The sequence below is a fragment of the Mustela putorius genome, unplaced genomic scaffold, assembly GCF_011764305.1.
Source record: "Mustela putorius furo isolate JIRA1106 unplaced genomic scaffold, ASM1176430v1.1 tig00000095_pilon_pilon_pilon, whole genome shotgun sequence".
Lineage (NCBI taxonomy): Eukaryota > Metazoa > Chordata > Mammalia > Carnivora > Mustelidae > Mustela > Mustela putorius.
Genome location: NW_025421280.1, coordinates 40,735,707 through 40,757,696, shown reverse-complemented (window position 1 = coordinate 40,757,696; position 21,990 = coordinate 40,735,707). Strand labels below are relative to the sequence as shown.

The 21,990-nt window shown below is 68.3% G+C and overlaps 2 protein-coding genes across 11 annotated transcripts in view; one reads left to right on the top strand and one right to left on the bottom strand.

The window, feature by feature from the left end:
• The window catches only part of STK11 (serine/threonine kinase 11), a 20,089-nt gene extending 7,596 nt beyond the window's left edge, over positions 1-12,493 (top strand). Inside the window, exons 2-10 of one of the 4 annotated variants that reach the window (XM_045087891.1) lie at positions 1,792-1,875; positions 2,839-2,928; positions 4,006-4,138; positions 4,212-4,348; positions 5,337-5,464; positions 7,465-7,522; positions 7,775-7,971; positions 10,472-10,685; positions 11,449-12,493. In XM_045087891.1, coding sequence (XP_044943826.1) covers positions 1,792-1,875; positions 2,839-2,928; positions 4,006-4,138; positions 4,212-4,348; positions 5,337-5,464; positions 7,465-7,522; positions 7,775-7,971; positions 10,472-10,685; positions 11,449-12,472 — 2,065 coding nt within the window. In that variant the 3' untranslated portion in view covers positions 12,473-12,493. Of the gene's footprint in view, positions 1-1,791; positions 1,876-2,836; positions 2,929-4,005; positions 4,139-4,211; positions 4,349-5,336; positions 5,465-7,464; positions 7,523-7,774; positions 7,972-8,284; positions 8,593-10,466; positions 10,686-11,448 lie in introns of those variants that run through there. The other 3 variants (XM_045087902.1, XM_045087898.1, XM_045087905.1) reach the window with 3 other exon arrangements.
• LOC101677388 (CACN subunit beta associated regulatory protein) lies at positions 12,326-21,990 on the bottom strand. 7 transcript variants are annotated; one of them, XM_045087872.1, is made up of 10 exons: positions 20,868-21,990; positions 18,992-19,105; positions 18,765-18,904; positions 18,452-18,516; positions 17,974-18,118; positions 17,544-17,715; positions 17,158-17,346; positions 16,510-16,735; positions 15,173-15,356; positions 12,326-14,293 (listed from the first exon to the last, which is right to left on the bottom strand). In XM_045087872.1, exons 1-10 carry the CDS (start codon positions 21,591-21,593, stop codon positions 13,204-13,206), a joined length of 3,051 nt encoding a protein of 1,016 aa, XP_044943807.1. In that variant the 5' UTR covers positions 21,594-21,990; the 3' UTR covers positions 12,326-13,203. The 7 variants fall into 7 exon arrangements, with proteins under 7 accessions (XP_044943807.1, XP_044943815.1, XP_044943802.1 ...); XM_045087880.1 differs by having other exon boundaries at positions 17,209-17,346; XM_045087867.1 differs by having other exon boundaries at positions 18,765-19,105.

Genomic DNA, 21,990 nt, shown 5'->3' with positions numbered 1-21,990 from the left:
GGGGTCAGAGGGTACAAACCAGGGCGAGCCCAGCGTCTGTGAGTCGCCCCCACTCAGCGTGTGTCGTGAAGCGCGTGCAGTGTCCCAGGACCTCAGGAGCCCGATGGCTAGGACGCCGTCTAAGAGCCCAGGAAAACCAGGGTAGAACTCTTGTCTCACCGGGAACGCTCTGGTGGGGGTGGGCACAGGCTTCTGTTGGCGAGTCTGGGGGCGAGTCTGGGGGAAAGTGGCCGCGAGGCTGTGCTGCGTTCTGCGAGTTGATGGCCTCCTGGGCTCTGGGCCTGGGGTCTCCCGTCTGGGGTGGGTGCCGTGCACGGATGCCCTTTCTGGGGCCCTTGCGGCTCTGTGGCGGTGGCTGCCGGGTGTTTGCGGGCTCCAGGGCCCTACAGAGGGCCTGCACCCGGGGTGCGGGGCACAGGATTCATGCACTGGGCGGGGGAGGCTGTGAGCAAGGGCCTCCTGGAAGAGGCGGCCTTCTCCCTGAGCCTGGACAGCGGGCCGGATGGCACCGAGTCTCTGAGGAGCTATTCTTAGGTCCTCGCTAGGGCGGCCAGGTGAGGACTTTTCAAAGAACTTCGTCCAGATGGCGTTCCCAGTCCTACAGTTTGGTGGCACTTAGTGTATTCCCAGGAGTCCCCTTTATCGTTTTCCAGAATATGCCAGCTCCCCAAAGGCAACCCTTTCCCCATCAGCGGTCACTCCCCACTCCTGCCCCCAACCCCCGGCCCCCACGAGCCCCCTTCCTGTCCGTGGAGGAGCCTGGTTGGGACGTGTCGCACGCGTGGACTCACACCCTGTGTGGTCTCCTGCGTCTGGTTCCCTCCCTGCGCATTGTGGGCTCGGGGCCGTCCCGGGGCAGTGCATGGGGGCCTCGCCCTGCTCGTGCCAGAAGGACACTCCTGTGCGTGGTGGACACACTGTTGGTCTGTCCACCTGGTGCTGAGCCCTGGGGCTGTTCCCGCGTCGGGTCCCTGTGGCTCGTGTTGCCTCGAGCGTGCTCATAGGGCTTTCCGCGGGGACGTGCTCCGGTTACCACGGGCACACCTGCATGGGATTGCTGACTCGGCTGGTCGCTCGGCCGTACCTTCCCCCAGCGCCTGCCCAGAGCCCGGACAGGTGAAGCACCATCTGCAGAGCAGCCGGCGCTGGCACGGGCCTGTGGGCAAGGCTGGCGCCAGGCGGATGGCTGTGCCTTGGTATCCCTCCTGGCAGGGCCGGTGCAGCTGCTTTCTCCCCATGCCAGGACTGGAGCAGGGGCTCTGGGGAGAAGGGTTTCCATCCTTCCTGCAGGGCTGTGGGGCGCCAGGGAGGGGAAGGGGGTCCTCATGGAGCCGGTCCAGCTATGGCGCGGTGCCTGGGGCTTTGTTCCTCCGGGGAGGCACGGACGGGATGCTGGGTGGCCTGGGGAGCTGAGCCGCGGCCGTGGCACATAGAAGGTGCCCGCTCCGCACTTGACCTGCCGTCCCTGTGCTGCGCCCTGTGGTCCCTCATGCGGGAGGACTGTTCCATTAAAATGTTCAGAAAGCTTCCGGATGGGGTTGTCCCTGTTGAAGCAGACTCGGGGGAGCCCCTGTTGCTGCCGCGGGACGGACTGCGCGGTCGGAGGGGAAGCAGGAGAGCTCTGCTGGCCCTCCCGGCGCCCATGCGCATCGGAGCCCGGTGTGTCCTCTGCACGGCACCCGGACGGCAAGCTCGCTCTTCCTCCCACGCAGAGGGCGTGGGCCGATCCGGACACACGAGGCACCAGCCCTGCTCACTGGTGGGCCTGCTCATGCCTGTTTTTGTCCTTAGGGAAATCCAACTTCTGAGGAGATTACGGCACAAAAACGTCATCCAGCTGGTGGACGTGCTATACAACGAAGAGAAGCAAAAAATATATCCTTGTGGCCGCTGTGCTGGGGGGGCAGGGGTGGGCCTCAAGCACCGTCTTCCAGACCCTGAAGCCGCCCCTTTGTGACTCCGGCTGGGGGCCCGGAAGGCAGCAGCAGCTGGTGCCACAGGGCGTGGACCGTAAAGCCTCGGGTCATCTGCCGGGGCCCCACAGTGTCTCAGACCTCCCTTACTTGTGTGGCTGCTGGGCCCTCCCGTTACCCTGTGCCCGGGAGTGGGGTGCCGGGTCTGGGTGGCTCCGAGCTTGGGGGGCCCCTCTGGTGCGGGTAGAACTCGGGGCGTCATCCTGCAGCAGTGCCTCCGCCTCCGCCCTTTCCCTTCTGGGGATGGGCCTCATCTCTTCAGGGGGTGAGGCTCTGGGCAGCTCCAGGTCTAGGGAGCAGGCCTGTGGGGGCCCTAGGTCTCAGTGGGGGGCAGGTGTCTTCCCACAGAAGTGCTGGGCACGGGCTGATGGGGTGTCAAGCCCACGGCGCCCCTCCAGTTTGCTCTCAGGGCCACCCCTGCTGGGGACACAGTGGGGGCTTTGTCCTCCTCTCCAGCTGGCCTGTGACACTTGGCCGCTTCCTGTGGGGCCCGGTGACCCCTCCTTTCTGTCCTGCAGGCTGTGTCTCCTCACCTCCTCCTGGGCTTCGGGTGGATGGAGCTCCTCAGGCTGTTGAATCCCTGGGGAGGCCTCCTTGTGGGTCCAGGGCGCTGAGCCCAGACGAGGCAGCCACTGGCCTCTACGAGGTGACCCTGGGCGGGCCAGCGGGAGGGCCGAGTTGCCCGATAGGCGCTGTCATCCCTGCGGTCTTTCTCGCTGTCTCCGGGGGCTCCTGCTTAGCTCTGTTCACGCAGCCCCGGAAGCGTCGGGGTCCTCTTCCCCCCCCCCCCCGGGCCCTGCGTGCAGCGTCTGCTGTGCGCTCCCCGGGGCGGGCTCTCCGCGGCGTGTCTTCCTTAGCGCCGCACGTATATGGTGATGGAGTACTGCGTGTGCGGCATGCAGGAGATGCTGGACAGCGTGCCCGAGAAGCGCTTCCCCGTGTGCCAGGCCCACGGGTGAGTCCTGCTGTGGGGCTGCCCGCGGGCTCCGGGGGGCCGGGCCCCAGATCAAGCCGCACGCTCTTTCATTTTCTTTTCAGAGAGAGCGCGGCAGGGTGGTGGGGACACAACGCGCGGTCTGTGGGCGGAGGGCGGAGGGCGGAGGGAGGGACACCGGCGGACTCTCGCGGGGCTCAGCTCCCAGCAGCTCGTCTCAGGCCCCTGAGATCACCACTTCAGCCAACCAAGAGTGGGACAATTAACCGACCGTCCTGGGCGGCCCCGGGACAGGTGTTGTGTCGTCCGTGTGACGAACGCTCTGGTGTGTGTTCCGCCTCAGCCTTGGGAGCTCCGCGTGCAGCACACCCAGCCCAGCCGCGGGGCAGCAGCCCCTCCGCCAGCTGCTCACCCGGGCGCGCCCGCTGCCTCGGGCTTGGAGACCTCTCGGTCCCTGAGATGTCCCCAGTGAGGACGGAGCTGCCACAGGCCAGCTGGCCCTCCCGTGGTCACGTGTCCCTGGCCCCAGGGGGCAGTTCCAGGGAGGCGACACGGTCCCATGGAGGGCGGACTGATTGTGGAGGACAGGGCACGGCCTTGGGCTCGTGCGGAGCAGGAGGAAAGGCTGGCTGGCTTGGGGAGCAGCTGGGGGCCGGGGAGCAGCTGGGGGCCGGGGAGCAGCTGGGGGCCGGGGAGCAGCTGGGGGCCGGGGAGCAGCTGGGGGCCGGGGAGCAGCTGGGGGCCGGGGCTCCTCTGGGGGCCGGGGCTCCTCTGCCTTCCCTGGGAGGCTCGCGTCAGAGGGCTGCATCAGCCTTGGGGCGGGGTCGCCTGGCCGGGCTGCCTGTCCTGTCCTTCCCGTTGGCCCGGCTGCAGGGACTGCCGAGCCACGATGTCCTGCCTTTGGTCCTGGCAGGCGCACCCCAGGGGCGGCAGTAAAAGCCGGGCGGGGGCTCTGGGCGGGGCCAGTTACAGAGTCCCCCCCCCCCCCCCCGCAGGTACTTCTGCCAGCTGGTGGGCGGGGCCAGTCACAGAGCCCCGCCCCCCAGGTACTTCTGCCAGCTGGTGAGCGAGGCCAGTCACAGAGTCCCGCCCCCGCAGGTACTTCTGCCAGCTGGTGGACGGCCTGGAGTACCTGCACAGCCAGGGCATCGTGCACAAGGACATCAAGCCAGGCAACCTGCTGCTCACCACCAGCGGCACGCTCAAGATCTCCGACCTGGGTGTGGCCGAGGTAGCGTCCCTCCCGCGGCGCGCGGGGGCGGGGGCCCGAGGGCCGCTTGCTGAGGGCCGCGCTGTTGCCGCAGGCCCTGCACCCGTTTGCTGAGGACGACACGTGCAGGACGAGCCAGGGCTCCCCGGCGTTCCAGCCCCCGGAGATTGCCAACGGCCTGGACACCTTCTCTGGGTTTAAGGTGGACATCTGGTCGGCTGGGGTCACTCTGTAAGTGCCCAGGGGCCTGGGTCCCCTGCTCTGCCTCCCTGCCCCGGGGCCCTTCCTTTACCCACCAAGGACTCAGGAACCGTGTTTGGGCTCCAGGCTTCGAGAACCTGCCCCTCTTAGTGGATTCCCCAGATACCATTCCCGGGTACACTGGGGTGGCCAGAGCGCCAGAGAGGCTGTGGGGCCAGGAGTGGGGGCCCCCGCGGGTAGGAGCAGATGGGGCTCCTTCCCATCTTGTGGGGTCCTCAGGGTCAGAGTCCTGATGTGGGGCACATACTGGCTGTCCTTGGGCCGTACCTGGCCTCCCGCCTTGCCCTAAGGGCGCGTCCCCGTCTTCCTGCTGGTTTCTGGGAGCGGGTTGCAGTGCTGCCCAGCCGGCTGCGAGGCCCCCACCCGGGTTCTGTTCTCCTGCCCACCGCGCACAGCCCTGAGCACGCACGCCTGAGCTGACTGGGGTGCAGGGCTCGCTGGAACCCTTGTCCTGAGTGGGGTGTGAGCTGCAGAGCTGTGCCGGCCGAGCCCAGCACTGACCAGTGCAGCCCAGAACCTTCCCTCCTGCACCCCTTGTAGGGCAGCTGCTGGCCAGCACAGGGCTCCATTTTATTTTATTTTTATTTGACTGGTTGTAGGCTCCACACTGGGCATTGCGGGGCCCAGCGCGGGGCTTGAACTCAACCCAGAGACCTCAGGGTGAGGTCAGTTGTTGGGCAAGTAACCAACTGAGCCGCCCAGGCAACCCGTTTTATGTCCTGATCGAGAGAGAATTCACATACCACAAGAGCCACCCTTGTAAGATGTATCTCGCGGTGGGTGTGGGTATCCCGAGTGGTGTAGCCTGCGCCACCGTCTGTTCCAAACACTCCTGCCGCCCAGTGTGGGGCCCCACGGGTGAGGGAGCTTCAAGGCTCCTGTGCCAGGCTGGGTTCCGGCCAGCACTGCAGGAGGAGCCCTGACTGACCGGCCTCTCTCCTTCCCGTTGGGGGCGAAGCTATAACATCACGACAGGCCTGTACCCGTTTGAGGGGGACAACATCTACAAGTTGTTCGAGAACATTGGGAAGGGGGACTACACGATCCCGGGTGACTGCGGACCCCCGCTCTCGGACTTGCTGAGAGGTGAGGCCCCCGGGATGGCACCAGTGGGGCTGGAGGGGTCGGGAGCAGGCTGCCGGGGGTGATGGGGGTCCTGGGGGTGCTGTGCTGACCACTGGGGGCCTCTGGGTCTCCTCTCGGCAGCCCCTCCAGGGAATGGGCGCAGTTAGCTGACAGTGGCTGAGGCTGGAGCCTGCTTACAGCTGCTTTGGGCCTTTTGTTCCTGCCTCTTCCGACCCACACCCCAGAGGAACATAGCAGCCAGCACCCTAGGTGCCCCCACCCCACCGCGGCTGCGGAGTCCCTGGGTGGCTTCCCGCGCAGCCCAGGCCGTGCAGCGGGTGGCGCCCAAGTGGCCACGGCCGGGTCTGTCGGGGTTGGGCCGCCGGATGCGGTTGCTTGGGAGGGGGTGGGTGGGCGGGCGACGCCTGCGTCCTGACCCTGGGCTGGAGCCTGATTGGCCTGGCACGTGCAGACCCTTGCCCCCACTTGTCCCCGGTTCCTGTCCTCGTGGAGATGCTGCCTCCAGTTGGAGCCTTCCCTTCCTAGACCGCATGTAGCTGACGGTCGGGACAGTAGGTTCCCATGACCCTGGAGGCACTTGAGAGTTTTCTAGAACAGAGTCAGGCTAGTTTTTACGTTTTGCTGCGAGTGAAGTAGAGCCCAAGCTGGGCTGCTGGCCAGCAGCGGCTGGACTCCGGCCCTGGGCACACAGGCAGCTCCCCATTCCCCCCCTGGGACCCCGAAAGGTGGCCAGGTGGGTGCAGCCCTCCCGCTGCTCAGACCCAGCCTTCTCCCTTCCGTCAAGTTTGTGGAAGTTCTCGGGCATGCTTTGTGGAAGGGTCGTCAGCTGTCCCTGTCCTCGAGTGCGCCCAGAGCACAGACCTCTGACCTCCTCCACCGCCCCCAGCCCCCCGGCCCCCAGCCCTCCGGCCGAGGGCGAGGCGCTAGGGGATCACTGCCCGGAGGGCGACAAGGGCAGGCCCCGGCTGGGTGGAGTGTTCCCTGAGCGGAATCTGTTTGCTCGCTCCACGACTGCCCTTACCTCCTCAGTGCTCAGGAAGGCCGACGGTCTAGACGGCCGAGGGCGTCCGGGTGCCTCTGCGCAGATCCCGGGGGGCCGCCTCCTCCCTTCCCTCCACCTCATTTGACCTAAGGCCAAGGTGGCCAGGGCTGTTGGTCTGCACATCCCCTGCACCCAAGCCTGCCTGCACCCAAGCTTTGCGCTGCGGGTGCGTGCCCTGGAGGCTCTTCCATAGCCAGGACTGGTGGGGTGGCTCCCAGTGTCTCCTAGAGTACCGTCTTGGCCCTAAGGTCTGGTGGCGGTCCTCTCCTGCCCCTGAGCACGGGGGCTGTGATCCGTGGTCTCACCTCCTCTTCGGCCCCACTCAGACCTTCAGGGTTCCGAGTCCCCAGCTCTCCAAGTCGCCGCCCGTGGCCTGAGAACAGGGCTGCCCTCCTCGTGGGTGCCGTGCCGAGCTCTCAGAACTGGGCCCCCCACCCGTCCTCTGGCTGCGCTCGAGAAGCTCCAGCCGCCTGCTCTGGGGACGCCGGAAGCGGAAGCGGTGGGCTCAGGGGTGGTTCCTGCCCCGGCCCAGGGCCCTTGCGGGAGCGAGGCAGAGAGCCAGCCCGTGTGCGCACAGGCTGCGCCACCCTGGGAGAGGACCGTCCCGCTTCCCGCTGGCGTCTGTGTGAAAAGCACCTGCTGCCCCTTGGCTGTCTTCCCGACCACTGGCCCTGCCTGTGGCTTTGCCGCTCCCCACCACGCCGCCTCCTAGGGCCGCAGGGCCTCGTCCTCACGCAGCCGCAGACTCTGCGTCTGTGCCCACGCCCGGGTCAGCCCTGCCAGTGGAGACCATGGGGGACCGCGGTGGGAGGTGCCGGTAGCACCCTGAGCTGGAGCTCCACTCCCACACGCCAGCGTCCCCTCCTCCCGGGGGTGTCGTCTGCGCAGCGGCTGAGGCGGTGGGAGTGGGGGGTCGCGTGCCCAGCGCTGACCCCTGCGTCCACTGCTGTCCCGCCAGGGATGCTGGAGTACGAGCCCGCCCGGAGGTTCTCTATTCAGCAGATCAGGCAGCACAGGTGAGCGCCTGCGTGGCCTGGCGGTGGGGTCGGCGGCGTGGAGGCACGAACGAGGAGGTTCCGGGCGAACACGGGTGGGCGCTGGGGTCTGGGGGGCAGGGGCCTTCCTGGCCCTCAGTCTCCTGCCCGCCCCGCCTCCCCATACAGATTTTAGGGGTGGGCCCGGAGGTTGACGTGCCCTGTCCTGAGGGCACGAGCGGCACAGGGAGCTGGGTGAGCCTCCGGGCTGTCCTGACTCACGGGCTCCTACAGCTGGTTCCGGAAGAAGCACGCGCCGGCCGAGGAGCCGGTGCCCATCCCGCCGAGCGCGGACGGCAAGGACCGCTGGCGCGGCATGACGGTGGTGCCCTACCTGGAGGACCTGCACGGCTGTGCCGACGACAATGGGGACGAGGGCCTGTTCGATGTCGAGGATGACATCATCTACACTCAGGACTTCACGGTGCCCGGTGAGTGCCGCCGCCGCGCCGCAGGGCCTGGCCTCCGTGGCACCTGCCTCTGTGGCAGAGCGCACGTCCCCGGTGTCCCCGGCGGGCACAGACAGCCCTGGGGGTGTGGCCGTGCCTCCCCTCTCCCACGGAGGCAGGTGGGGATTCTGGAGGGCAGAGGCCCCCCCGGGGCGTTCTCCTGTGTTCTGGGGAGTGCACAGCACATCCTGCCAGGTGGTGAGAGGGGGCAGCCCCTCGGACGGGCCTGAGAGGGTCCAGCGGCCCTCCTGGCACCAGGCCGCCCAGCCTGATGTGTGTCGCCTTGCTTCCCCAGGTGGCGAGGAGGCGTCTGAGGCAGGGCTTAGAGAGGAGCGAGGCGCGCAGAAGAGCCAGTGCTCAGACCTTTCTGGAGAGGAAGCTGAGGCCAGGGGCGCAGCAGGGCTCGAGGCCATAGTGTAGCGATGCCCCCCGCAGTGCCAGCCGGTGCCAGAGAGGCCAGGCCTGGGTGCCTGGCCACCGACCCTCCCTGACCCTGCCCAGGTGTCTGAGGGCGGCCAGGGCAGCTGCCCCTCCCCCAGTGTTCACCGTTGCGTTCTGGGGCCGGGCTCGCAGGCTCCTGTCATAAAGGTCCGCCCCGCTGTGCCTGTGCCTGTGCCTTTCCCTGGCGCGTTTGCCAAATGTTACATTTTTGTTGTAGACAAACCTGGTGTGCGGGGGTCGCCTGTGTGGTGGGTGGGGCCCCTGGGGACACCCCACTAGGCAGTAATGCTGGGGGCCCAGAGCTGTTTTCCTGGCAGAGCTGGGGCGGGGTTCAGGCATCCCACCTGAGCAGGGGGCGTGCTTGGGGGTGTGAGATGCCCGTTCTGGAGCTGGACCCCAAGTGGCAGTGGCTTTGGCTCAGCAGGAACTCACAGTAGAGTCCCAGGAGGTGATGCGTGCTTGGTGTCTGTGGCCTTGGAGAGGTCCTCTGTAGAACGGTAAAGAGCCGTCCTGCCTCTCAGAGGTGCGGGGCTCTCGTGTCAGGGCCTTGGGAGGGGCCCTCGCTGGCGGCCATCTGCTGTTCTTTGCAACGTGGGGCGAGCACTCTGCCACATGCCCAGACCCTTGCCAGACCCCTGACTATGTGCATGGGAGGCAGGGCTCGTGCCGCAGCGGCTCTCCGGCTGGAGTCCGACGCCCGACCGTCCATCGTGCTAGAAGGAGCAGAGCCTCTCCCAGGACCGCTGACGCTTTCTCGGAGCCCTCGTGGGTCCACAGTGGCTGTGCTGAGGCCTCGTCCCCTCCTCACTGCCATCCCTGTGCTGTGGTCGCCCTCAGAGGCTTTCAGCTGCTTGGCCTTGTCTCCCAGGACTGTCCCCACTGTGGGGGTCTGCCTCCTGCCCTGAAAGCCAGGTGCCGGGCCTTGGGCCAGAGGTGGGTGGTCGTGGGCGATGCGCCAGTCCTTTGAGGGTCAGGAGGCCGGATCCTGTACCCACCCCCCTGCCCCGACCCGCAGCCACAGTGGCTGTGCCCGTAGCTGGGCTCCAGGTGGCCTGTGTGGAGCGGCTCAGTGCCTGCAGAGGTCCTTCCCTGTCGCAGCGGGGCTCTTGACCCCACACAAGGCCTCTCCCTGGCAGAAACCTGTCAACAGTGACGAGCTCTGATCTAGGATGCCTCCTGTGTGCATAGGGGTGGCTCACGGCAAGTTCCAGAAGCTGCTGAGTCAGATAGTGGGGACCTTTGGCCTAGAGGGGGCTCTGTGCCGACAAAGAGGTGGACTGGAGGCGGCTGAGGGCAGCTTCCCACCCGAGTCCGCGGAGGGTGGCGTGCGGGCAAGAGGCTGATTTTCCACGTGCGCTGAATGAGCTCTGGGCCCTGGCAGGTCGGCTGTGTGCCCTCCTCCTGTGTGCCCTCCTCCTCCTCGTCCCGCCACACCTCAGAGCACAGGACCGAGGCAGTCGAGCGGCTCCAGGCTTGTGACCGCCCCCCGGACGCCAGCAAGGGCCGGTGCTGCCTGGTAGCGAGTAGGGACACAGCAGGCCCCTGGCTCTGGTCTCTTCGCCCCGTGCCCAGTATGGGGAGCTGAGGCTGGCCTCAAGGGGAAAGATGAGTGTTGCCCACCTGGCCTGAGCCCAGCTCCTCTCAGCCCCACAGGGCCCAGTGAGGCCTGGCCTCCACACAGGTGAGCGGGCCCGGCATAGGGCCCTGTGCCCCGGGACCCTGGTCCTCCACCATGTGCTGGGGTGGAGGGTGAGCGGGGCCAGGCCCTCCTGAGTGCAGAAACCCAGTTCGCACAGGGGCAGGCAGGTGAGCGAGGGCTGGGCACCCCCCTTGGCTGGCCGACTCTGAGGGCATTTATTTTTCTAGCTGGATGAGATGATCCGCAGGCGGGACCTGGGTGGGCAGGGGGGCAGGTGGTAGAGGAGCCTGGGCTGGCTGGCTGGAGAGGACCTAGGCCTGGGGATTGGGGCAGGGCAGGGGGCACAGGTTGTCCGCCTCAGGCTCCCATCAGCCCACACTCGCCCTCTCCCTCCTAGGACAGGTCCCAGAGGAGGAGTCTGGGCAGAACGGGCAGAGCCGGGGCCTACCCAAAGTGCTGTGCGCCAACGGCACCGAGTCGGCGCCGCTGAGCACCAGATCCAGGGCAGAGCGCCGGGCCAGCGCCGCCTCCAACCCCACCCGCAAGGCCTGCTCCGCCAGCAGCAAGATCCGCCGGCTGTCGGCCTGCAAGCAGCAGTGAGGGCGGCCACCCGCAGGTGGGCCACTGCAGGGGCCTGTGGGGGAGGGCGGGGACCGTGCTCAGGCACGACTGCTCGTGGCCCGACACCGCTGCAGCCGCTGCCTGCTGGGGCCGCCAGGTCTGCCGTCCCTGTTCTGTCAGTCCGCGCCACGGCCAGCTGGACCCTGGCCAGGCAGCTGGAGCTGGGGCAGCCGCTCCCGCGTGCAGGAGGGGGTCCCTCCGGCTGGCCGCCTGTCCTGCCAGCCCCGGGCGATGCTGAACTCCACCCTGCGGCATAGGGGGCGCTGTGGGTGGGTGTGTGGGAGGGAGGTGGGGATGGCTTCGGTTTGGCCCAGGCTCTGATCCTGGTGGCTGCCCCGCCACCCTCCGCTTCCCGTTCCTGCCTCTGCCTGCCCCAGTCCGAGAAGGTGTGTGAGGTGGGAAATCGTGCCCCAGGGGAGCGGGAGATGCTGCTCAGGTTGCAGGCGGGGTGCGCTCTCCGGAGGAGCTGCTCGCCGCCTCAGTGGCCCTGTGGTGCTTACCTGCTCGCATCAGAACCAGCTCAGAGGGCTGGGAACCCGGCTTCCTCTGTGGAGGCTGGTGCGTAACTCCACTGGGCAGCGCGTGAACGTCCGGGTGACCCCTGGAGTCAGCACTGCTTTTCCTGGTCTCTCTGGATGTCTGACAGCCCTATATGAGCAGGCCTCAGTTTCCCCGCCCTAATATCGGGGTGGGGCCTGCCCCCTGGGACGCAGAGCCTGTTTGCCGGCCCAGGAGTGACCCGTGTGTTCCGTCTGCAGCCCGTCTCATGGAGCCCCAGCCAGGTGCCGCGGCCCAGGTCCTCAGTCTTCCCGCCGACTGCTGGCCCACGCCTGCTGCCCAGGAAGGCCACCGCCTCCTTGCCGACTGCCCCTTGGGAAGCCAGGGGCCTTGGAGGGCTGTGGCTGGGGGACTGCAGGGTCTGGGGTCTGGCCTTTCCCTCACGGCCAGCAGACACGACCTCTTGATGACTTTGCAGCCATGTGCTGGGCCCCTTCCCCTGGCCCGAGGAGGAGGAGGCGTGGTGGCCCGCGGCCAGGCGGGAAGCCCTTGCCGTGCACTTTATGTTCAGACCTGCTGGCTCTCGCCCCGCCCGGACTTCCTTTCACTCTGCTCCATGCTGGCGCCTCCCGCAGCTGGTGGTGTGCTCAGACCACGGCCGCGGGAGGAACAGGCTTGCCCGCCGAGATGCATGCCCCGAGCCCGAGGGAGCTGGGCCGCGGCCCTGTTGTTGCTGTTTGGTTGGTTCTTTTTCCTTTTTTCTTTTTTTTTAAGAAAAAAATAAAGCCGGTGGATTTGAGCTGTGGTTGTGAAGGGTGTGTGGGAATTGTTGGGCGGCACCGCTGTCCTGCAGGCAATGGGTCTGAGTCCGAGCCCTCTCGGTGGACCTCCCAGCCCAGCAGGCTGGCAAGTGGTGGGACCTGGGTCCTCCTTGGGGGTCAGCCTTCAACCGTGCTGGACATCAGTCCTGTCTGTGGTGACCGGTCTCCCCAAAGCTCAGCAGGATCCTCAGCGCAGCCCCAGGGCCCGCCAGTGCCCAGTGGGGCAGCGGGAGGACTCCCTGATCGCCGGACCCGGCCCGGTTTCCGAGGGCTCTGTGCTCCTGGGTCCCCAGAGAAAACGCGGACTAAGCGAGCGTGTGCGGTAAATGTTTATAATCAACCAGAAAACAAACACGAGAAACACCATCACGGGATGGAGCACAGCCGGCAGGAAGCTCCGAGGGACGGGACGGGGGGTGGCGGGGCGGCCGCAGGCGCGGGCGGCCCCATCTTTTGGCAATAAATAAAGCTCGGGAAACTTGAATCCTTGGTCGTTTGGGTTTCGTGTGTCTCCAAACGGGAGTCGTGGCAGCTCTTTGGACAGTGCGGCGGCGGGGCGGCGGGCGGCCCGCTCACATGCTTGGGGCGGGCGCGGGGACGAGGGGGCGGCGGGCGGGCCGGGGCTTATTGCTCAGGGGGCGCCGGGGGTCGCGAGCACAGGCCGCGGTGAGGTAAACAGCTTCGGGGCCCGGGCGGCTGCGGCCTCCACCCACCCGGCCAGCCCAGGGCCAGCGCGCCCGGCTCCCGCGCCGCCACGGAGCGGTCCCAGCTCGCCGCATGGGCTCCGGGGCAGACTCCCGCGCGTGCGGCCCGGCCCGGCCCGGCCCCCTCGAGGCTCCGTGGGCCCCTCTCGGGGCGCCCCGCGTATGCGCCTCACTCGGCTCCTCCGCCCGGACCCTCCCGGGTGCGGTACCGGCGCGCGCCTCCCGGCGTTCGGTGTGCAAGACGGCCCCGCGCCGCGGCTGCCGTCGAGGCCAAAGATCGATGGAGAAGCGGCCCCGCTCCCTCCGGTCCAGGCCCGCACGGGCCCCGGCTCCGTGCCCGGGGGTGGGCTGTGCGCGTGCGCACCGGAGGCCGCTCGAGGGTGACCCGAGGGCGAGAGCGCGCGCACCGGGGGGCGGCTGGAGGCGCGTCCCGCGGCGCGGGCCCCGAGCGGCGCCGAGAAGCTGACGAGGCGGGTGCGGGGCGCGGGGCTTAGGCCGGGCTGTGGTCGGGAGACGTCGGCGCGGCGGCGGCCAGCGCGGGAGCCGCGGCGATGGGCTGGGCGAGGCGCGGCGGGAACAGTCTGTCGTCGAGGCCGGCCGCCAGCTTGTCCAGCAGCGTCCCCGGGGGCTCGACGCACAGGCCCGAGCCGGGGCAGCCGCCGCCGCCGCCGCCGCCGCCGCCGGGCTCCTCCTCGATGACCGGGATGGCGGGCGCCGCAGGGTCCTCGCCCGCGCGGCCCTCGGACGGGCAGTCGACGCTGTCGCCGCGGCGCAGAGGCGCGCGTGGGGGCCGGGGGTCGGGGCGGAACGGGGGCGCGGGCGGGGCGGGCGGGGCGGCGCGCGCGCCGGGGTCGCTGTGCTGCCGGCCGCGCTGCTGCCACTGCTTGCGCGCGTGCGGGTGCGGGTGCGCGCGCGCGCGGTGGCGGGCGGCGCAGGGCAGCGCGTCGTCGAAGTGCGGGTCGTGGCGCAGGAATTCGTGGAAGAGCGCGTCTGTCTTCTCGTCGATGCTGTAGTCGCGGCGCGGGGCGCGGCGGGGCCAGGCGCGGGGGCTGCGGGGCCGGGCGGGCGCCTCCGTGGGCGCCAGCGCCCCCTCGAAGCTGCTGCCCACAGTGGCCGTGCGGCCGGCGCTGGTGAAGGAGGAGCGCTTCTCGGACGCGCTGGGCAGCCCGTCGTCGCCCGCGCCGCGGCCCTCGATGCTGGCGTAGCCGCTGTCCATCTGAAGCAGCTTCCGCGGACCTCCCGCCTCGCCGTCCGCGGACCGCGGTGTGGGCGGCGGCGAGGGCGGCGGGAAGGCGGGCGCGGTGGTCCCAGAGCCCGAGCCCGAGCTGTCGCCGCTGCGCACCGAGTCGCGGTCGTTGCCACTGCTGCTGTGGTCCGAGGCGGCCGCGGCGTGCAGCTCGAGGGAGGCGCGCAGGCTCCAGATATCCCGGTAGCTGGTCTGCGCCTGCTCCGGCCCGGAGTCCCGCTCGCCATCGGACTCCTGCTGCTGCAGCTGCTCGGGCCCCACGCCGCCGCTAGACTCTGGGGGAGACTCGGGGCTCGCTCCTCCCGCGGCGCCCACCTCCTCGGCTGCCTCTAGCCTGCAAGCCAGGCCGCAGCGGTCAAGAAGGCTGTGCACGCCCCTGCATTTTCTCCCCAGCCCCCCTGACTCTGGGTCCGGAAGGGCGGGCATGGGTGGGGACCCCCTAGGCTTGGCCTGGCTCTGCGGAAAATGAATTTATTTTTAGAAAAATGTTGCCAGTCCCTGTTGCAGGGTATATTTTCTGGGTAGATCTGAGTCTTCCTGGGACCTGCTTTTCAACCAGGTCACTTTTTACAGTGTCTCAGCCAAGCACCTGCTTGTAGCACAGGTGGCCAGCTCTCACCTGGAGAGAGGGACATTGTCCTGTGGGGCTGCTTTCTTCCTAACATCTCAGTGTGGAAGGGACTGGCTGGGCATGGACTGGATCAGGGTAGCCCCACTCAGCCTCTAGTCCTGGACCTCACCACCCCACTGCTCCCATCCACGGGGGCAGTAGTGCGGGTCGTGGCTGAAGGGGTCACAGTTTCTGAGAAAGGGCCATGCAGCTGTCAGGAACACAGGCAGGTGGGAAGGAGCACCAGGCCACAGCAGAGCCCGTCAGGCCGTGGACCCCACCGGGAAGCGGGAACATCCAAGCAGGCACATGCCCCCTCACAGCCCTGACTGGGCAGGCATCCTGTCTTGGGGACCCTGGGGCCATCGTCCAGGGCCCCACCTGCCCTTCTGCCCTTACCCTGTCTCCCCCTGTTTCCCCCTTGGGATGCATGCTGGAGAGGTGGCCCCGGTGCGGCAGCCTCCAGGAGGGCTGGTGGAACCGGAGGCCTGGAACCCCGTGTCTGCAGGGTGAGGAGAGCCCTCCCCAGGGCAAGGGGGAGGGTACTGCAGGGGGCGGGGGCCCACAGGTCCACCCCTAGCACTTCTATCTACTGAAAAATACCTGCCGAGGGTGGGGGACGGGCTGGTGGGGCTGGCCAGAAAGGGGCGGGGGGGCGGGAAGGCCACAGCGGCGCCTGCGCTGGCAATGTACTGGATGAAATCCCCGTGGGGGGCGTCCCCCTCCTCCTGCTCTGTGCTCTCGCTGGCTGCCCGCTGCCGTTGGAACTGGTGCCGCTTGGGGGAGCCTGTACAGAGGAAGGCGCGTCAGCCCGGGGCCAGGGGAGGGTTCCCCCGCTCTGCGGCTGGGGGGGGGCACCGAGGCACAAACAGGTGTGAGTCGGGTTGTCCAGGAGGTAACAGTACCCCAGAGCAGCTCTGGCCAAAAACATACGGCCCGAGCCAAGACCCGCGCTGGCCCCCCAGAAGCAAAGTGCAGAACGGAGTGTGTGGGAGAGTGACATGACGGACAGGCTGGCAGGGGGCCGGGGTGGGGGGGGCCCTTCTCTTGCAGCTCTGCCTCTGCCCATGGGCCCCCTGCAGGGCCTGGGAGAAGCTTGGGTGGGAAAGCCGCAGGTGTGCGGAGGCCAGTCAGCCAGCAGACAGGTTCTGGGCACCTGCGCACCTACGTTCCACTCTAATCGTCCTCAGGAATCAGGGCCTCTGTCTCTGCTCCCAAAGGCAGTGGAGTGGGCCATCCCCTCCCTGTGCTAGCTGGACCAGCCCCCAACACGGGGGCTTGTGCCGTCTCCTCACCTGTCCTGGCACTGGGGCCCACCCCCACAGGCAGCAGGCAGTCCCGCAGCCTGTCCTGTCCTGGCTGAGTCCCCCGGGCAGGGGTCCGTAGAGACATCGGTGCCCTCCTCCCCAACCCCAGACACATGCTCCTGCTTTGGTCTGGGGATGAGGAAGCCCTGTGTCCTGGGCTCTCCATGATCTGGGCTCTGCGGGATTGAAGGGATTGAAGGGCTGGTCTCGGTAGTTCAGGCCTGGGGATGCTCAGGCCCAGGGGCCAAACGGGCCCGCAAGCTTTGTTGTAAATAAAGTTTTATTGGCGCGTATCTACACTCATTTACAAAAGTCTGCAGCTCTTTCCACACTGCCAGACCAGACAGGCTTACGACAGATCCAAAACCACTGTTGTCTCGTGCCTTACAGAAGGTCACCGATCTGCCAACCCATTGCTTCACTGGGACCCAGTGTGCGACCCAACCAGCTGGGAACCCTTGGGCAAGATGCCTGCGGGCAGACAGGTGCCGCTGGCCAGCATGGGGCACGTGCCTGGGCTCCGAGAGCACTGGCCCCTCCCTGAGTGTGAAACCTCCTACTTGAAGGCTGCCTGGGGCAGCAGTGGGAGCTGTACCCCCTGGGCCCCAGTTTCTGCCAAGGGCCCCAGCTCACCTCTAGTGTCCAGACTGGATGCCCGTTGGCTGGGGTCCAGCTTCCATTTCTTGACCTTGAAGTAGGGGCTGGCCCCGTCCAGGCTGGCGTGGCGCCGCAGCCGGGTGAAGAACTGCAGGACGGGTCCGGCCCCAGAGCCAGGGCCTGCCTCCCCACGCCCGGCCTCCCTGTGCCCCGTCGCGGGCCCTGGGCCAGCAGGCTTGCTGCTCCTGGTGCCTGGATCCAACTGGAAGAAAAGAGGAACACAGTCAGGCAGGGCCCTCCCCTTGCTGCCCTGCACACCGGCTCCAGCCTGGGCCCAGCTCTGCACTCTAGTGGGCAGCTCTAGCACACAGGGCCACCGCGCCCCACCCAGAACGCAGAGGAGCAGCAAAGGGCGCTCGGTGGCCAGCTGGAAGCTACGCTGAGCTCAGGGGTTCAGCCGGGCGCCTGCCAGATCTGGTCCTCCCAGCCCCAGACAGGTGTCCCCAAGGGTGAGCGTCGCACCCTGGCTCGGGCTGGGTCCTGACCTGCACCTTACAGCTGCTGGGACACTCTGTGCGTGTGAGGGGTGGCTGTGTGGTCTACGTGCCGCCTACCCCTCTTCCTCTCATGCAGGGGGTCAGGCAGGAGCAAGGGGAGTGAGGGTTGGGGAGGCCACGGGCTGACCTCTGTCCTGGAGTGGGGCAGGGAGGGGAGGGGCCGCTCGGGGGCCCTCACCCAGGTGCCTTCCCCGGAGTCGCTGGATGCCAAGGGGCTGATCTCGAAGTCAGCAGGGCCCACGGCTGAGTTGTAGGGGTCACCTGGCAGGGCGGAGCTGGGGCCCACGGAGCGGCCGGTGAGGGCCTTCCCCGGGGGCTAGGGGAGGAAGCAGTAACAGGTCAAAGAGCATGGGTGGGTGAGGGGGACTGCTGGACCCACAGCCCACTGTGCACCCCAGCCAGGCCCCCCTCCCTGTCCTAAGATGAGGAGCCCAGCCCAGAGAGAAAGGGACCGCCAGCAGGGGCGCTGTCCTGTCCACTGAGCCCCAAGCCAGCTGCCACCCCTACACTCACCTGGAAGATGGCGAGGTTGGCCTTGGGGGCCGCGGCAGCGTGGGGAGGGGTGGCTGCGCCAGTTTCGCCCAGGTCGCACTCGTGGATTGTGACGATCTTGAGGGGCGGCAGGTGCAGGTGGGTGAGGCGCGCATTCTTCAGGTGGTGGAAGTCCCCCTCCGTCAGGGTGTACCTGCGCCCAGCGCGGCTGCCTGTCACCGTGCCAGCCAGCAACCCACCCCCCCCCGGCCCCCACGCTCGGCCCTCCATTGGACAGCCTGAACCCCCAACCCCACACCTGCTGTCCCTGGTTCCACGGCCCACCCCGTCAATTGTGGGGGACAGCAAGGCCTGCACCCGGCACCCACCGCTCAGGGAGCGCAGTCACAGGGCATCAGGCTCCGGGACATCCCTTAGGGACCGGGTCCCTTCCTGCCGCGCCGCCCCTTACCTGCGGCCCTTGTCCTGCGACTTCCGGCTCTGCTCGAACAGGGCAGCCTCGTTGAAGGACACCCGGCGGCCGGTGGAGCTGGTGGACAGGAAGCGCTCCGTCTCCGCGTCCTGGCCCTCAGGGTCCTCCCCCCTGAAGTCGGGGTCTGCGAGGAGAGCCGAGAGGGTGGGCCCCGGGCGGGCCGCGCCTGGCGCTGGGCGGGCGGCCGGCCGGGGCGGGGCGGGGCGGGGCGGGGCGAGGGGCGGGTCCCGGCGGGGGCGGGGCGGGCACGCACACATCCGCTCACACACTCACTCGCTCAGCACGCGCCTGCGAGCACCTACGCGCGGGCTCTAAGGAAACAGAGATGAGTCGGAATCGAGCTGCGCCCAGTCTGGTGGGGGAGACAGACAGACACAGCCGGTCAGGCGGCCCGAGGGGGCGGGCGGGCGGGAGGGCGGGCAGGTGGGCAGGGGGCGGGCCTGGCGGGGCGCCGCACCTTGGGCCGGGCGAGCGCCATTGTCCAGGTAGGTGGTGGCGGTCTTATCCGCTTCCTCCGTCGCTCTGGGGAGGGACCGCGGGACGGCAAGGTGGGTCGGAGGGCCCGCCTGCCGGGACCCGGGCTCCCGGGGCCAGGCCCCGGTGCAGACACACCGTGCTCCCCAGGCACTCAGAAGCGGGCCCCCAACACCACATGGGCTGACATTCACGCCTGCCGTCGGCACGCACGCGCGTGTGCGCGCTCGCACGGTCCCCCAGCTCCAGGCCCGCCGGGGCCCCGGGGAGGCCGCTGGGGTGGGTGGGCTGCGCACCTGTTGAAGCGCGGGTAGGCCTCCCAGCAGCGCCTGCACACGAGCAGCACGCCGGACAGCACCACTAGCGTGCCACCAACGAAGAGCGACATGACCACCACCAGCAGCACGTAGTTATCCAGGATGGGGTCAGGCTCCGCCTGTGGGCCAGCAGGGGTCAGGACCGCTGGGCGTGGCCTCTGGGGGCCCGCCCGGCCCAGCCACCCCACTCCAAACCCCTCACTCACGGTGGGAGTGCCGGTGGCGTTGTCCCACCTCGAGGTCAGGGCGACAGTGGCAGCGGTGCCGGCGGCCGTGGCCATGGTGGGCGTGGGCTGCATTTTGAAGCTAGGAGGAGGGGCCTGGTGGGGGGCAGGGCCTGCTCAGACCAGCTCCTCTGTCCCCTCCCTCTCCTAGCTCCCTGGGAGTGGGAGTAGGAGTCCGCACCGGGCAGTGACTCACGGGGAGGTGGAGGAGAGCCCCGAGGCAGCCCCCACCCCGCTTAGATCAACGCGGGGACCTCCGCTTCCCCATGTTTCAAACGGGGGAGGTGTATGCTATCCACCACCTCCCCAGCCGGTGGGGCCGGCCCAGCAAGGCAGCAGCTGGCCGGGAACCCTGCCCAGAAAGGGGGAAGCAGCCCTGGGAGGAACGGGGACACTGAGGCTGTCCGCTCACTACCGGGAGCCCCCAGGGGCCCTGCCAGCCGCATCGGGGGAGAGGAGGGGCCTGCCGCAGTCCCGGAGACTGGTTCTACAGGGAGTGGTGCCAGGATTGTGGACCGCGGTGCAGGGACTGAGCTCAGTGCCCACAAGTCGCAACTCCGGGAGGTAGCTGTCCCCCTCCACCCAGTGCTAGCAGGAGCGAAAAGGCCAAAGAAGGCGCATCTGTTCCCAGCCCTGAAGAATCCGGTTCCCATGGCGACCGAGCGAGCAGGCCGAGCGGGGAGGGGGGTGTTGCCAGGGCGCACTGGGGGAGAGGAGGGGGTGCGGGGGAGGGAGGCCTCCTGCAGGGCGGCTTGAGCCGGTCCTGGGTGGCAAGATGGCTGCTGCAGCCGCCTCCCCGCCAGTGCCCAGCGCGGGGCCCTGCGCCTCCACGAGCAGCTCCCCTGGCCAAGCACGCCAGCCTCCACTTTTGCTTCGGGCTCGGGGTAAACTGAGGCCGGGGAGGGGAGCTCAGCCCTCGGGAAAGGGGCTGCCTGGAGAGCGCACCTGTCCGCCCTCCCCTACGCCAGCTCCTCCCGGTGGGAAGGACCGGGGACTGCACTCTGGAATCTCGGGGAGCAGAGTCTGGGCCGGGATGCCCCGCAGCCCTGAGTAGGCAGGGCGCGCGTTCGGCCTTTCCCCAGAGGAGAGGGGGAGCCTGTGCCCGCTCCCGCGTCCCCGGCCCCTGCGGGTTGTAACCCCACTCGACAGCGGGGGGAATCAGGCCCCGAGAATGGGGGCGGGGGGGCCCTGGCGAAAGCCAGGTGTTCTCAGCGCTCGGTCCGAGAACGACCGAGGCTGCGGGTATCCTCAAGGGGACGGGGCGCGCAAAATGTAGGTCGGGAAATGAGTCCCGGCTGGGGGAGGGGGCAGAAGCGCCGTGGCCGTGACAGGAGGCCAGAAAAGATGGCAGGAAGCCGAGGGGAGAGAGAGGTGGACTCCGAGGGGTAGGCGGGGACCAGACCCGAGGGCGGACGTTCCCCACGGGCCCGCCCCTGAGGTCCCGCGGGTCCTTCCCGAGCTCCCTCGCCACCGCGCCCGTCCCTGCGCCCCCATCCAGCCCCGGGGACGGGATGGCGAGCCCTCACGGAGAGGCAGAGAGCCGGGCTCCGGGCGCATCGCCGCTTCGGGCTAATCCAGGAGACGGAGACGCCATCGCGCTCGCTGCATCTCAGGGGAAACTGAGGCCGGGCAAGGGCGTGGGCGGGGGTGGGGGAGTCCCTCTCCAGGCCGCTAACGGGGGATGCAGGGCCCCGCGGACTGGCCCGCACGCCCGCCCCGGCTCCCCCCACTCCCTCCCTCCGGCCTCGCCGCGTCGCGGAAAGGGCGGGTGGTCGGGAGCCGGCGGCGATCCCACGGGCCCCGCGGCCTCGGCCTGCCCCCGCCCGCCTTGGCGTATCCCCGGGCCCGCCGCGCCTACCTCAGCGCCGGGGCGCGCGGCCCATGGGGGGCGGGCGGGCGGGCGGCTGCGCGGCGTTCCCGGCGGGCTCCGGTGCCCGGTGGCCGCGGAGCAGGCGGAGAATTTATGAATGGAGAGCGCGGCGCGCGGGGGAGGCAGGCGCAAGAGGAGGGACGGCGCACGTGACCGCGTTGGCGGCGAGCCCGCTCCGACCCGCTGGGTGCCACCCGGTCCCGGGCCGACCGCCCCCGCCGCGCTCGCCGCCGCGTCTGGCTCACGGCGCGCGGGCCACCGCCTCCCCTTCCCTTCCGGCGGGAGTGGGAGGCGGAGCCTGCGCTCCCGGACGCCCCCTCCCCACGCCGAGCGGCTCTCCCGGCGGTGGCTGAGTCCCCACGCCCTCCCCTGAGACACAGCCACTGACCCTTCCCAGGGTCCGCTGGGACGGGGAACGAGGGGGAGGAGTCCCGTCCATTGGTTTCCCCTCCTTCGCCTCCCCCAACCTGGGAGTCCCCAGGATGCACAGTCTGGGGGGTGGGGTTGGATATATGCCCCCCCCTTCTCTTCCTTAATATGTGGCACTGCCAGGTTCACCAGGCCCTGGGTCTTGTTGGGACAAACAGCGAGCAACGATAATAGAATATGACCTGTGCTGAGTGCCACCATGGCCTGCCCAGCCCCGGGTGACATCAGAACTACTCCAGCAGAGACTCCATGCTGGTGACCCACAAAGATGCCTCCATTCTCCATCTCAGAGAATCGTGACTTGTCCTTCTAGATGTCCTTCTAGGACACCAACCTGCAGCAGGGTGGTCTGGGTCCTAGCCCAAACCCCCTGGCCCTATGTTCAACACAGTGTCACCCCTTTCCCCTCCAGTGAAAACTGACACTACCACTTCAACCTCAGAGCCTTTACACTGGCAGGTGCAGGGCCTCAAAGGCTCTTTCTTTCCCACTCAGCTTCAAGAGTCATTCCCTGGCTTCCTTCAACTCTTTCCTAAATGGCCAACTCTCAGTGCATGTCCTCTTGGCTACCCTTGGTAACAGCAGCTCCCACCCTGCCCCTTTCTGTGGCCCTGCATGTCACCTGTTATTTGCTGCAGTGTGTCGTGTCCTCCTCACCCATTCTGTCACTGCAGGGTGAGTT

What these genes read in the sequence shown, in the direction of transcription:
- LOC101677388 (XM_045087867.1), bottom strand. Translation starts at nt 21,593, where the DNA reads ATGGAGAATGGAGGCATCTTTGTGGGTCACCAGCATGGAGTCTCTGCT. An exon ending in CCAACCTCGCCATCTTCCAG is followed by an intron (nt 17,347 to 17,543) that starts GTGAGTGTAGGG and finishes TTCCTCCCCTAG; the next exon opens with CCCCCGGGGAAGGCCCTCAC. An exon ending in TGCCCCACTCCAGGACAGAG is followed by an intron (nt 16,736 to 17,157) that starts GTCAGCCCGTGG and finishes CTTTTCTTCCAG; the next exon opens with TTGGATCCAGGCACCAGGAG.